Source organism: Melitaea cinxia, chromosome 16 (genome assembly GCF_905220565.1).
Source record: "Melitaea cinxia chromosome 16, ilMelCinx1.1, whole genome shotgun sequence".
Classification (NCBI taxonomy): domain Eukaryota; kingdom Metazoa; phylum Arthropoda; class Insecta; order Lepidoptera; family Nymphalidae; genus Melitaea; species Melitaea cinxia.
Window position 1 is genome coordinate 10,343,917 of NC_059409.1, and position 16,511 is coordinate 10,360,427.

Consider the following 16,511-nt stretch of genomic DNA (forward strand, 5'->3'; position numbering starts at 1 on the left):
TAAGGTTTAGCTTCTAAGCGCTTAGTGCGATTTTACCATAGCAATACTACCAAGTGATTGGTTTACTGTCTATCTATTGTGAATATAACAATACTATATGTGTGACCATAGCTATTATTACGTGTATATAAATATTTATGCAAGCTATTAAACACATTTTCACTTCAAGCTTACTAGCATCAAGCACGATAAAAATGTTAAAATCATCTATAAAGTTCTTCTTTTGTTTTGTAGTTTTGTTAAAGTTTTGTGCTTTGGTAAGAAGTTCAGATATTTTACTTTTATGATATTTTATTTTTGCACAAAAAGTAATTTATTTTTTAAAAATTATGATTAAAAATATATTATGAACTCATCGCACTGCATGGCATTCATTGGCGATACGAAGGCTGGCTCATTTTTTGCCCTAAGAATCAGAATTGCCATTTAACATTAAAATGTTGCCAGTATTCTTGCCACCATTTCACGTGAACATGTTTTACTTGCTAAAGGCGTACTTATATTGTAAAATTTTGAACATAAAAAGTTTGTGTTTCAAACTGTAAGATTTAAATAAAATTGTAAAGATTCAAAAAGGAATACAATCGATGTAAATGTACCTATAGTTTATATTTGTTTAACATTAAAGGCAGAAATTTCTGAAGATTTGAAACAAAGATTTTCGGAAATGATAATGCAATGTGCAAAAGATGTTCCTGTCACCGAAGCCGATATTGAACAATTGAAGAACAGACAAATGCCAGACAGTGAGGATGCTAAATGTTTTTTTGCCTGCGCCTATAAAACAGCAGGAATGGTTAGTTGACTGAGTTTGTTTATTATAACAAATTATATTTTTAGCTAGTGTCTAATATATATATATATATATATATACCTATATATATATATATATTTCATAAATATTTTAAACTAACTAAATTAAGTAATAAGATGATTGCATTCAATATTTTTCGACAATGATTAAGGGCAGAATTAGTATGTATATAAGCGGTAACGGAAAAGAGGAGGAAAGATAAGAATTTTTTAAACGTGCTTAAAAATTGTGATGCCTGCCTACTTTTATTTTATTCAGGCTTATCTAGCTAGGTTGGAGTTATTGTTTCTATTTATTTAGTAACTAATACCTATTTTTATGAAATAATTGTAGTCATTACATTATAATAGTTACTTTAACTGAGGTAGGGTACAGCAGGAATTTTCTGTTCAAAAAATAGAGCAGCCCGACTGGGGTATTACCTCGACCTTACAGAAGATCATAGCTAAATAAAACTGTTTTCAAGCAGTGTTGTGTCCTGTTGGTGAGCAAGGTGACCAGAGTTTCTGGGGGGATTGGGAATGCAAATGGGTTCGGCAACGCACTTGCGATGCTTCTGGTGTTGCAGACGTCTATAAGATGCGGTAATCGCTTACCATCAGGTGTGCCGCACACTTGTTTGCCGATCTAGTTACATAAAAAAACGTATTTTTTTCCGATAAATAGACAAAAATTATAATAGTTTTGGCTTTGAATTGTTATTATTTAAACCGTACTAAAATAAACAGGTAATTTTTTTAAATACGAAACCCTGTCTGTGGACTCGTGTTGTATGTGAGTTAGCATTATTCGTTGATGTGTTCATGTAACTTTGCAAGGTCAATCTAGATTACTACAATTACATGGTCTGTTGATCTCTGAACAATTACATTTCTATGTTACGGCTAATTCTACATGTTTACCGGAAACCACGGTTTTGGGTTAACCTTATGTTAACCTTTGTTCTGAACTGATAAATTGAGTCTTAAGTGTATTTTACGAGTATGTATGTTCTTTAAATTCTTACAAACTTAAAAAATCACTAACTGAATGGCTTACAAACCAAGTTATGAAGAGAATGAGGTTTTACTTGAAGTAATTACCTAAAACACACACACACTCAAACACAATCACACACACGCACAGAAACACGCATAAATAAACTCTTTTTTTTGTCTTTTGTGATTGAATTATGATAATGTTAAGTTTTTTTTTTAATTTTATAAGTACTTATGAATATAAGAGCGGGACATCCTGACACAGGTAAAACACTTATTTAAAAGGATGTCCCAAACACGGGTACCATCTTATGTAAACGTTTTTCTAAATAAATATTTTTTTATTTTTATTATTTATTATTATTATGTACATATGTTGATGAAATTGGGTTTATATCTACGAATAAATGCACCCAAAGTACACCTAATATTATTTTTGTTGTTTAAATAACAAAAAAACTTGATTAAAAGTTTGGGTTTTATATCTAACTAGCTGTGCCCGCGGCTTCGCCCGCGTTGAAATTAGTGTGTCACAAAGTTTTTCCGGCAAACTTCCAGTGAAACTCTCATCAAAATCGTCTTAGCCGTTCCATAAACTTTCCTCTTGCCAATGGTGGAGCCCTCTCTCGTATGGTGATACCGCATGAAAATCTGTTCAGTAGATTTTAAAGGAATCGATCACATATACTTTTGGGGACTTTATTTTATAATACACTAACTATTGCCCGCGACTACGTCCGCGTGGTTATGAAGATATGCATTACTATTAAGATGTTTAACGCAAATTATTTTTTTTATTTCAGTCACTTGAAATGCTTATCAAACTGAGTAACTTTTTAAAAGGCACAATTTCTTCTTCCAAACCCCGTTTTATCCCCTTAGGGATCGAGTTTCGTAAAATCAGTACTTAGCGGATGTCTACGCCCTATAAGGAACCTCTCTGCTAAATTTCAAGTTTGTAGCTGTTATAGTTCCGGAGATTTCGTGATGAGTGAAACAATTTACCATCCCCCGTTTTAACCCAAAAAGGGAGTTACTTTCTAAAGATACATTATTTGGACACCTTCTCACCATCTAAAGAGCTAACATTTTAAATTTCAAGTCTCTTACTTCAAAAACATAGGACTTTCATACAAACTTCCAAACCCCGTTTTATCTTCTTAGGGGTCAAGTTTCGTAAAATCAGTTCCTAGCGGATGTCTACGCGCTATAAGGAACCTACCTGTTAAATTTCAAGTTTGTAGCTGTTATAGTTCCAGAGATTTCGTGATGAGTGAATCAATCTACCATCCCCCGTTTTAACCCCAAAAAGGAGTTGATTTCTAAATATACATTATTTAGACACCTTCGCACCATCTATAGAAAATACATTTTATATTTCAAGTCTCTTACTTCAAAAACATAGGACTTTCATACAAACTTTCAACCCCCGTTTTACCCCTTTAGGGGCCGAATTTCGTAAAACTCGTTCTTAACAAATGCTACGCCCTATAAGGAGCCTATCTGCCAAATTCCAAGTTTGTAGGTGTTATAATTTCGGAGATTTCGTGATGAGTAAGTAAACCTACCATCCCCCGTTTTAACCCCAAAAGGGAGTTGATTTCTAAAGATACATTATTTGGACACCTTTTCATCATTTATAAGGCATACATTTTAAATTTCAAGTCTCTAACTTCAAAAACATGGGACTTTCACACAAACTTCCAACCCCCGTTTTACCCCCTTAAGTGTTGAATTTCGTAAAATCCGTTCTTAGCGGATGTCTACACCCTATAAGGAGCCTTCTTGTCAAATTTCAAATTTGTAGGTGTTATAGTTTCGGAGATTTTGTGATGAGTCAGTCAACCTACCATCCCCCGTTTTAACCCCAAAAGGGAGTTTATTTCTAAAGATACATTATTTGGACACCTTTTCATTATCTATAGAGCATACATTTTAAATTTCAAGTCTCTTACTTCAAAAACATAGGACTTTCATACAAACTTGCACCCCCGTTTTACCCCCTTAGGGGTCGAGTTTCGTAAAATCCGTTCTTAGCGGATGTCTACGTCCTATAAAGAGCCTACCTGCCAAATTTCAAGTTTGTAGGTGTTATAGTTTCGGAGATTTCGTGATGAGTGAGTGACCTTTCGCTTTTATATATATTATATATATAGATTTGACATAGGCGATGTATATAATTTTCATGTATTAGTTGAGCATGAATATATTTTATAGCATAGAACACCATATGAATCTTCAGTTTAATAAAACGATAAACAAAATCCCGAATCATTACTATGGATCCAATTTATTGTCCGTTTTAAAGATAATAGTAGTGGAGGCCAGAAAGCTAAATTTTAAAATACTCGAGCATCACGGGAACCTATTAAATTGTAAAGATTAGATGCTAAAAATAACTGTTTTAGTTCGCAAACGAAAATAAAAAAATGGACTTCAATTATTACGTCGACAAGTAATACAACGTAACGTCCAATTACTCAAAAAAATAGTTATCAGATCTCAGATTTAAATAGGACTACAAGACAACCATCAGCTTTTGATTAAAATAAGAATCATCAAAATCGGTATACCCAGTGAAAAGTTAATACAAACGTAGATTGACGAAAAAATAGTCAAGAATTATTATTAGGTATAACTTGAAAAGTACTTGTTAGATCGCAATTAAATTTAAAAGGAACCACGTGGCACGGTTTGGTACGTGGCTTTCGATTAAAAAAATATTCATCGAAATCGGTTCACGCAGAAGAAATTTCCGAGGTAATACTTTAAAAAAAATACAGATGAATTGAGAACCTTCTCCTTTTTTTGAAGTCTGCTAATAAAAAAATGGTTATAGGATGTATGCAACAAAAAAGAAATATATTTTTATATGCTTGGGACCCCATTATTAATATAATTAAATCAAAAACCAAGCATAATTCACCACAGATTAAAGACTCAATTAGCACATTCTGCGTAGATAGGACTATATAAGATATTGATGTATGTCGGGTAGTTTCGAATAACTTTGTAACGTTGGGACGTCTGACACCTCAGTCCTCCCGTGACCATGCTTGCTGTAAAGTATCCGAAGTGTCGGGAATCAAAAGTTAATAATAAACCGCGATAAAATCCGAAAAAAGTTGTTTCATTAAATATATTTTTCTGTCAAAACAACTGATTCCTCATAATTGTTAGATTTTGGGTCAGTATGACGAGAACATCGAGATCGCACTAGAGCTTTCTAACATTAGACCTTTTTACTGAATCTGATCGGGTGCCCCAGACGTTCGGCATTATATAAAGGAACAAGTACGGTTGGCTACTTGTACTTTACAATGTTTATAATGGAGGTACCCATTATGTTACTCTAAGTAAATTCCAAAATTTTGGTAAGACTACCATAAGCAAAAATTTCCGTCGTCCGGTCTAAATAAAACTCTAAATTAGAGTATGTTACATTAAAGCCAAACGAAATTTAATATAAATGATATATTTTATTTCAGTATCTGAAGTAGTGTATAGTCGTTGTATTACAGTAATTCACCACCTCTTTGTACCACGCCTCAGCCTGTAATATCCCACTACTGGGCATAGGCCTCTTTCCCCACGTAGGAGAAGGATCAGAGCTTAATCCACCACGCTGCTCCAATGCGAGTTGGCGGATATATTCCCTACTATGAGTAACGATCGCTATCAGGTGTACATGATAACAACCGGGACCGACGGCTTAACGTGCTCTCTGAGGCACGGTGGGGAGACCCACTAGGACTGCACAAACACCCAGACCACGGCAAACACCTGTATGGCCAATACAAATGTTTGTCATGTGCGGGGATCGAACCCGCAACCGCCAGCGCAACAGATACAATCCATGGCTGTAACCGTTGCGCCAACGCGGCGTTTTTGTTGTTTGTACCACATTTATGGTTAACCTTTAACTGAGGTAGGGCACAGCAGGAATTTCCTGCTCAAAATATGGAGCAGCCCGATTGGGGTAGTACCTCGACCTTCACAGCAAAATAATACTGTTTTCAAGCAGTATTGTGTTCCTGTTGGTGAGTAAGGTGACCAGAGCTCTTGGGGGGGGATAGGGAATTTGGTCGGCAACGCGCTTGCGAGGCTTCTGGTGTTGCAGGCGTCTATAAGCTACGGTAATCTCTTACCATTAGGTGAGCCGTACGCTTGTTAGCCGACCTAGTGACATAAAAAAAATCTTTCGTGCGTTAGAACTACTAGAATCACCTGGAGGAAGGCTCGGGACCCGGACTATCAGAATCTCAAATCGGGTTTCGAGCACGCCGGTCGACAATCGACGCCCTCAAACGCCTGAGGGCGGTGATGGGTGTGGCGGAACACGGGAGGGAAGTTGTGGTCGCAGTGTCGTTAGACATCGCGAACGCCTTCAACAGCCCCTGCACGCAGTGATTCGGGAGGCGCTGAAATTCTTCGGTGTGCCCCCGTTTCTAGGGAGGCTGTTGGAGGCGTACCTCTCCGATCGGAAAATAGGCCTCGAGAATCAGTCGGGGTCCGTGGAGTGGCGGCGAGTAGGCTGTGGTGTCCCGCAGGGATCGGTGCTGGGTCCGATCCCGTGGGACATCGGTTACGACTGGGTCCTGCGAGGCCATCTTCTCCCCAGAATGGGTGTCATATGCTACGCGGATGACACCCTCGTTTACTCCCGGGGACGAGACTACAAGGGGCGGTGCGGCCACACTTCGCTGTGTTGGTACCGAAGGTCATGAAGGTGACGAGTGCACTGGGTAAACTCCCCCCTCACTGCGAGGAATAAGGCCGCGCTGCGGTCTGCGCAGAGGATCATCGCGGTGAGGGTGATCCGGGGGTACCGTACGGTATCGTGTGCTGCAGCTACTGCTCTAGCCGGCGACCCCCCATGGGAGCTCGTGGCGGAGGTCCTTGCCGAGACCTAAGTACTCATACGTCTCGGGTAGGAGGGCTCTCGGTGAGAACCCCACGTTGGACGGGATCTTACGGGTGCACCGGATGGAGCAAGAAGCACTAATGCGGAGGTGGGGGGAGGACCTGGTGGACCAGCCGTATGGCAGCCGTATGTTCTTGAGCGGTGGATGCACCATAAGCGCAGGCCCCTCACCTTCCGTCTGACGCAAGTTCTCACCGGGCACGGCTGCTTTGGTGAATACTTGTGTCGGACGGCCCAAAGGGAACCGACGACTGGATGTCACGATTGTGGCGCGGCGGTGGACTCGGCCCGGCACACCCTCGAGGTGTGCCCGAGATGGGTGGCGCTGCGTCGCGATCTGACGACAGTCCTCGGAGTGTCGCTACCGGCGTCATCACCGCGATGCTCGGCGACGACAAGTCATGGAGGGCGATGGTCTCCTTCTGCGTGACAGTAATGTCCCAGAAGGAGAATGATGAGCGGATGAGAGAGGAGCCCGCCGACGAGGCCTCCATGCGCAGACGACGAACGGAGGTGCGTAGGAGGCGCTACTTAATGCGTCTCCAGTAACGCCCCTGTGCCCGTGTCGGGCCGGGTTGGGGACCCGGTTCTGCTAGACACTGCGTCGTCGGGATTGTTCAGAGGTGAGCCGGATAGTCTCCATGGAGGAGAAGTCTGGCCTTTTCGCCGGGGCCAGTCTGTCACTGGAGGGATCCTGTTGCCTGCAGATCCAGGACCATCCAATTAAAGCGACTGAAAGCTCCTGCAGGGGTTTTCGTCGGTATTGCAGCCCCAAGTGTTGAAGCCAACAGGTTCTCTTAGGTTTCTCAAGCCATTTTTTATTTTACAATACAGAATTTTCGTAAACGCTGGGATACTTATTTATCCTATGGTTTGGTTTAAGACTTTAGTGGCCAGAAGAACGCAACAACAACAAGCTTCTTTCGTCATTAACACCACCCAGTTTACCTGCAAAGCGTGTGGTAGAGGCTGTCACACGCTTTGCAGGTACGCTTTGTTCACGAATCGGTTTATTCAGTCACGAAAAGACTGTGTGATTAACTCACGCTAACACTGTTTAAATCGCCTGCAATAGACGGACTAAGGCCAATGATGAAGATATGATGGTGAAATCAAAACCCTTAAGATAAAATTTCATGCTTCTAAAATTTCTACTGATAGGAAAACGTTTAAAAGTACGTGTAATAGTTTAAATGTTACCTTACTTATATATATGTACCTTATTATATATAATGTACCTTTACATCTATACCTAAAAGGGCGACTATGGTGATCCATACTACTTGACCTGCAATACTATCCGATCCTGGGGCCGTCCTCACTGCCCTCAGACATTTCAGGGCCATTTCCATCTCTCCCTCAGTAATGGAAGGGGGAACGGATATCTCTGACTCGATCGAGAAGGACGAAGCCATCGTAGGCGGAATGTGACCAAGATTGTTTGCAAAAAGTTCAAATACCAACCGTTAGAGGAGATATGAACTTGTGAGAGTCCTAAGACAACTTTAATCCGGATCTATCGAAAATAAAATTCAAACTGAATAATAAATTTATTTAAATAGGCTTCAAAGGCACTTTCGAATCGCACTGTATAAATTAAAATTTTTGAAGTTCCGTTCTTAATGTTAAAACCGTTCTTAGCGGCGTTTTACTCATTTTAAACTACACCTGAGTTAAATTTCAGTTTGTAGCATAAAAATTTAAGGACATTTATTAACCCATATCCAACGATGACCTCATAGACCCTTTTAATGCGTTTCTGTCGCAAAATTTGTTGTATAGTATTTTGTAAAAATTGTTGAGAGCCCTTAGACCTCCTGCCAAATTTAAAGCTTGTAGTAGAAAATTGTAGTATTTTATTGAAATGTACGAAAACCCTTAGATATCCTATATACCTATAGATTAATGCGGCAATTGTCATGAAATCCGTTCAAGAGAACTTCTACTTAATTATTACTTATCTCTGCAAAATTTCTAGCCCAAATAATGAAGGACTTGCATACAAACTTGTTGAAGCCTTTTAATCCGACTCTATCAAAAAATCCGCTCTTTGTAGAGTCTATTAACTATAAACTTACCTCCTGCCAAAATTTCATCTTTACGCGTAGCAGTTTTTGATATTTCACGATGAGGCAATGGCCTAACGATTTTATATAATATATATAGATTAAATAATTTGTTAAATTACTGCAAATATTACTCCGCAATTAACATGTAATAGAAACAATTGTATCACGATACGAAATACTATCACAAATTTTTCTTTTGATTCATTATTTAAACAAAAATTTAATGTTTTAATATATCTTACTTTAGATGGATGATGAAGGAATGTTATCAGTTGAAGGTGTAAATAGTATTGCACAGAAGTATTACGCTGACGACCCGGAACGACTTGAAAAGGCAAAGATGTTTACAGAGGCATGCAAAGAGGGTGAGATAACCATGTTTATTTATTTGTAATAGTGCGCCAACAAGTTAGACTTATTATTGTTTTCTACTTTTTACGCGAATTTTATTCATTATAATATACACATAATATATACGGGTGGTCTTTCCGTGACCATGATTCCTTAATGATACTGACAGCATGACGCACTTTGATTTCACTCATTTTCCTTTTTTAACCTAGTTATTATTATTATGTTCTAAGACCTTTAGTTACTTAAACTTTCTGAAGTAATTTTAATTGGATCTATTGTATTTAAAAGTAAAATAATATCTGAGAATATATACATATTTTTTAGTAAACGACGTTAATGTTTCTGACGGAAATAAAGGCTGTGAAAGAGCAGCTTTGATTTTTAAATGCAGCATTGAAAAAGGACCCAAGGTTAGATTTGGTAATTATTTAATTGCTAATATGTATAACATCGACGTTTACTAATGTTTTTTTTTTTTTTTTTTTTAGTATGACTTTCATTTTTAAAGAGGTCTACGGTGGAAAACGATTTAATAATTTTAAAATTAAATGATCATGTCAAACAGGTTTCATTTAAAATATTTAAGTACTCAAAAATAATAATAGATATGTTAACATAATTTCGTGTTTTATTTATTATTACACTTTAATGTCTTGTTAAATTAAAAATTACCGAACATACTTTAGAACTATTTAATGAAGGAAATGGAAATGACCTATCATTACCGAAATAAAATATAATTGTACTTTTTCTACCATGTTATCATTTTAAATTTTCAATGAGCTTAATTTTCATAACTACATGTATGACAATTACAATTCCTACTTTTTAATTTAGTCCTGTCGTGTACAAAATTATACTAATTTAATATAATAATGAATATATATTTTCTATTCATTCTTGAAATTTGTATGTTTAAATATCGGAAGCTGAACATTATGTGGTTCAGACACTATGGATTCATTTAAATAAATCCAATCAGTTTGTTTTAAAACCGTACGGTATAAATTCATTCAAATTATTCCCATACAGCTTGTTAGCGAAAGCGATCGACGATGTATTACTTGAAGTGGAGTTTTTTGTTTGTTTTTATTTTTTCTAGCAGTTCATACGTAAGTTTGAAAACTTTATTTTAATTACAATATCATTACTTATAACAAAATCAATCGTGTGTCTGTGTATTAAATGTTATGTGAAAATGAAATGTGGATTTCTTTATGTTTGATTTATTTTATTTATGTTAACAAGTTTTAAAATGATTGAAAAAAATATAAATATTCATAAATTTCTTGATATACGTTTGATATATCAGTCGATACAATTACACAGGCGAAGACCGACCATGAACTTAAAGAAGAATTTACAAAAATAGTAATGGCATGTATGAAAGATAGCCCTGTAGATATTCTAGACTTAATGCCACTGCAGCAGTTGATAGTGCCGACTAAAAAAGAAGTAAAGTGTCTTTTGGCTTGTGCTTACAAAAAATTGGGTAGTGTGAGTATATTTTTTCAAATACCTAAATTATTATTTTTGAAGTACTTCTTACGCACGCTTAACTTGGGGAGTCTGAGCTGGTGATTGCGTGGTGAGAGCGTTACGAAAAGTGTGATTGGGCGAGGCGAACGGAAGTTGATGGGGAGATATAAGTTAGTCAAGATAGAAAGAGAGAGAGAGAGAGAGATATTTACGTTTCGTAAGTTTTACTTCTGTCGTGTAGTCTAAAGCATACTCGGTTTTTGGTAATAAATTTATTTCATAATAATAATTTGCAATTAAGATTATTAGTATTAGTACCTAAAAGGTATATTTAAGTGCTTTTTTTGTAAATTTAAATTTAACTCATTAAAAAAGAAATTAAACATTTGTTCTTTTAAAATAATTTGATTTATGACTTTTGTGTTAATTATCTCCGTAGATGAATAGTCAAGGTTTGTATGACATTGAAAAAGCCTATGAAATTGCTGAATTAGTGAAAAACGGATCCTCAACCGAAGATGAAAAAAGGCTTAAAAACGCAAGAAAACTTGTCGATATATGCAGTAAAGGTAATAGTGTAAGCGTTACGTATTTAAATTACAACTACACCATATCATTGGTTTTAACTTGTGGTATATCACGAGAATCTACTTCTATCGTATAATGTAGTCGTATGATATCCCTGACAATAATGCTTGTGGTCTTACATTAGATTTTTTTTATTTTATGGCACTTACCGCGATTGTCATTTTGAAACTCCTGATATTTCAAATAATTAAAATCGTGGTAACGTAACATTTAAATAAGTGTTCATAGTAACAGTAAAATTTTAAAAACTTATACGTTAAATATATTTATTACTAGCTGTACCCTGCGCGCGTTACTACGCTTCTTTTTAGTCGTTCACAACACTTTGCTGAAGATCATGACATGATCAAATGCATAATTTACGATTCTATAAGGGACATACAAACATTCACTTATATATATATATATATATATATATATATATATATATATATATATATATATATATTAATTATCTAGTACTTAGATTAGTAACAAACACGGCAACGCGAAGGGACACGAAACGAAACGACGAGATGATTATTTTGAATTTTGAAGTATTAATTACCTCATAATTTTGTTTTATCAATTTTGATGATAACAATATAGATTTACTTATAAAGACGATCGAACCAGTTAAGATTTATCCAAGGTTACTAAAGTTTTACGGGAGTGTCGAATGTTAATTTTATTATTATCACACTAAACTTGATGTTTTTAGTAAACGATGAATCGGTTAGCGATGGCCAAAAGGGATGTGATCGAGCCGCTCTAATTTTCAAATGTGGAGTAGAAAATGCACCTAAGGTACAATATTTTTTTTTTCTAAAAACTTTAATATGTGTGACAAGAAAATCGGACTCTAGTTTCAGACTCTATGACCGTACAAATGAATAAATGATCAAGTGGCCCACGGCTAGCTTAACAAAAGTTGTATAAATAGGCCGCGGCCGAAGCGGAAGCCTGTGAAATAGTTTAAAATAAAAAAACCGGAGCTAGGAAATACATAAATAGTTTATATATAAATACTTTAATCGATTCAGCCCGTAACACCCCACTGCTGGGTCTAGGCCGCTTTCTCCATGTAGGAGTCAGAGCTTAATCCACCACGCTGCTCCAATGCAGGTTGGCCGATTTATTCTATGAGTAACAATCTTAATCAGGTGTACATGATAACAACAGGGGACAACAGTTTAACGTGCTCTCCAAGGCACGGTGGGGAGACCCGTAAGGACAGACATCCAAACTGAAAAGAAATATTTGTACAAACACAAATATCCATCCTGAGCGGAAATCGAACCCGCAAACCGCCAGTGTTTTAGGTGACTACTCGCACCACTACACCAGAGCGGTTGTCGGTACAAAAGCAGCTATGTAATATTCAGGATATACTTATGAATAAGTTTATAACAATTGTCGATTTTAAAAAGGGAAAATTTTGAATTTTTCTAACTTCACATTCATTTAAGCATATTGAATACTCTATTAAAAAATAATTCAAAACTGTTTTTAAAATCCACGTATGTAATTCAATGTTTGTAGTAGGTACGTAAATAGTTAAAATATTTTATTTCGTTTCAGCTGGGATTCAAACTGCAATAACTTAGCTGTTAACATATTATGCAAATCCTGTAATTTTAGACGAAAAATATGTAATAACTCCTTGAAGAGAGAATACTAACAAAACATTAAATGCTTACGTTAATTTGCGTGGTGCCAGATCTTTGACTCTGCCTAAGAAGTCCAACAGTGAGATCAGATCGATGCATACATCGATGGATAGTTTTGGCAGATAACCGAAAAAAAGCCGTTTACTATATTTACATTTTCCTAGTTTTTTAAGTATCTCACATGACTTTACTAAAATGCAAATTTTCCAAAATTAAATACGTTGTTTTATTTTTTCTATTCAGTCCTAAATAATAAATATAAGTAGATAATTGTCTTAAATTTTTTCTGTTGTAAAACTCATTTACGAGTCAGTTTTAAAATTTCTTGTAACTGACATCGACATACCTGTTTATACCTGACAACCCAACGGCTGCACATTCTATACGTTTCATACTATCAAGTCAGATTAACTTTGCTTATTATCTTGATGCAATTTTCAATTAAATATATATATATATATATATATATATATATATATATATATATATATATATACATATATATATATAATTTAATACAATAACTTAATACAATGAGTAATGAGTGAGTAACTGAGAAAATTGATTTACATTAAATCCTCAATTATACATATGTTAAGTACGGAACAGTTCTCTCTACCATACGGTACCCTAAGCTAATAATGTCGAGCAAGCATTATTACAATAAACAAGGAAAGTCGATGCAGCCAACGTCCGTCCAGCCACGAGCCGCCGACGCCAGCATCATTGTCTTCATTTAATTTCTTCATTAATTTTTACATAAATTTGTGATTCCTAATTTTAATATCGAATAGGTTTAACATCTGTTAATTTGTAATTTCATTATAAGTAATAAAAGTATTTTTAAGTCTTTCTGGTTTTTTTTGATCCATTGGCCTCAGTAAACGTGATTGGCGCAATCCTATGTATGTATGTATATAATATGTATGTATATAATAGGTATTTTTATGAAATTGCCGTATTTGATGAAATAAGTTAACGCACTTTTGTCTATATTTTTATTTTTATTATTCAAAGTAATTACCCATGGAATCAATGCATTTTTGCCAACGTAGTGGTAACTTATTGATGCCTTTCTTGAAAAACTTTGCTGGACGGTAGGCAACAAACTCTTCAAAGGCATTTCGTACTGCCTCTCGGGTATTGAATTTTTTTCCCGCCAAAAAGTTATCCAAATTCTGGAAAAAGTGGAAGTCTGTAGGGGCAAACTCTGGTGAGTACGGTGGATGACGGAGAACTTTCAACCCCAGCTCTTATAAATTGGAGACCGTCTGCTGTGCAGTATGAGGTCGCGCGTTGTCGTGCAGGAGCAGCGGAGCCGAGCGATTGACCAAAGCTGGTTAGAGACGTCCGAGCTTTGCCATTATTGTGTTTAGTTTTTCACATTACACATCTGCAGTAATGCTCATGCCATTTGGTAAGAAGCTGTGTTGAATTACACCGGCGCTAGACCACCAAACAGTTACCATCACTTTCTTAGGGGTCATTTTTCATTTAGGGTATTGTTTAGGTACTGAAACAGGATCTAACCAACTAGCTGGGCGCTTACGATTGTCGAATAGAATCCAGTTTTCGTCAGAAGTAACAATGCGATTCAATATGCCTTTGTTTGTGTGTATTGAGCAGTGCAAGGCACGTCTCGACGCATTCAATTTGTCGAGCTTCTTTACCTTTGCAATTTGACGCAAATGGACCGATATTGTTTTAGTGCTAACTTTGAAAGCTGCATCTAATTGAGCTGTAGTTTGAGAAGCCTTCACAGTCGCCTTTTAATCGTCATTGTCAACTAACATTTTCGGCCGACCACGTGCTTCATTTCTTAGGTCAAAATTTCCGGAACGAAAACGAGCAAACCAGTAACGGGTGGTACGATCGGTAGTAGTGTTCGCACCGTAAACGTCGTTGATGTTGCGTGCCAATTCTGCCACTTTTCCATCACGACGGAACTGATACTCCATACTCACTTGATCTTTTAACATATCCATGATGACGAAAAACGTACAAACGCGATGTAAATAGAACGCTAACCATTAAACAAATGACTAATAAAAAATAAGAATTCTATATTTTTAAAATAAAAATAATTTGAAATTCGAGTTCTTAAAGTTTTTTTTAGGTTTGAAATAGCCAGGACGATGAAACGGCAATTTCATAGGTTAAAGAATTAGGTTAGATATGTTAAATATGCATTAAAGAAAAACAAATATGTAAAATTATATAAAGTAGGAAAAGGCAGCAATAAAGAGAACCAATATATATATATGTGTGTGCGTGTGTGTGTGTGTGTGTGTGTGTGTGTGTCTGTGTGTGTGTGTGTGCGTGTGTGTGTGTGTGTGTACAGGCTGTCCCAAAATTCAACGATAAGCCGAGTACGAAGGACAGACTCTCAACTTTTTAATAAGTTACAAAAAAATAACGAAATTCTTCAAAAATTTAGACCTCTGATGATAATTTTCACTACCATGCCCACAAATTTTTAAATAGTTCTGTTGTTGTTTTTTTTTTATAGGCAACCTGAATAGCATTACTATCTACCTCAAACATTAAAAAATCCAAAATACTATCGGTTTTTTTTTTTATAAATATTAATCAAATGTATTTTTTTCCCTTAAATTTTTTAAGATTTTTACTTTTAATCAATTTTAACTCATCGTGGTGTAAAAAAAAATTAAGAACGCCCCTATGGCAAGTTTTTTCAAAAGTTGACGCAACTAATCAAGATTCCAAAATAGTATATATATACTCTCGGAAAACCAGCCACAAAAAAAATATGTGTACTAGTTCAAAACAAGAAACAAATTAAATAAATTGTAGTTGACAGTTATATCACTAATAATAACTTTTAATAATAATAATTACTTTTACTACGTGCCCAAAACAGGTTTTAGTTACAATTTTGTGGAATTTGAATGGGGTTGTATACCCCACCCCTAACCTAAACTAACCTAAGAAGTTAGAGAGAGATAGAGAGATATTTACGTCAAAAAGAGACAGATGATTTTTTTTTTAATTAAATAATAACAAAGAAGGTAGAGAAACTCTTGTTATTCTAAGTACGTCAGTACGTTCTACTGACTGAACTGATGTGGCTCTTTTACGTACACTAACCACTATTGGCTTGGATTTTTGAACTGGAATCGATCTGCAAACTTAACTGACCTGGTATTAGTCGCGGGCAAATACTAGATCGTTCAATAAGTCCCGAGACTAACCTGGAAATGGCGCATATATTAAAAACTCTTTTGATTTTTAAAAAGTACTGGCTATCAATACAAGAGTGTCAAATTTTTAAAAATGGAACAATAAAATTATTGATTTTGAAACATTTAAGTGACGCTACGGTTGTAATTTCGATACAATGGAAAAAAACGAGTTTCGCGTGTTGATAAAACATTGTTTTTTAATGGGAAAAAATACCGTTGAAGCACAGCGATGGCTTATAAAATGTTATGCAGGATCAGCTCCCTCTAAAGCAACCATTTGTCGGTGGTATGCCGACTTCAAACGCGGTCTCATGGACACCAATGATGGGGAACGCTCAGGTCGTCCAAATGAAGCAGTGACTCAACAAAATATTAACCAAGTCCTCAAAATCGTATTGGAAGATCGGAAGGTAAAAGTGCGAGAGATAGCCGAGATAGTGAAGATTTCAGCGTG

At 36.1% G+C, this 16,511-nt stretch overlaps 1 protein-coding gene across 1 annotated transcript; it reads left to right on the plus strand.

Moving 5' to 3' along the window:
* Positions 1–159: 159 nt before the first annotated feature.
* LOC123660911 lies at positions 160–12,081 on the plus strand. Its single transcript, XM_045595930.1, has 7 exons — positions 160–257; positions 629–796; positions 9,032–9,149; positions 9,463–9,548; positions 10,468–10,635; positions 11,057–11,186; positions 11,906–12,081. Exons 1-7 carry the CDS (start codon positions 195–197, stop codon positions 12,079–12,081), a joined length of 909 nt encoding a protein of 302 aa, XP_045451886.1. The 5' UTR covers positions 160–194.
* Positions 12,082–16,511: the final 4,430 nt, after the last annotated feature.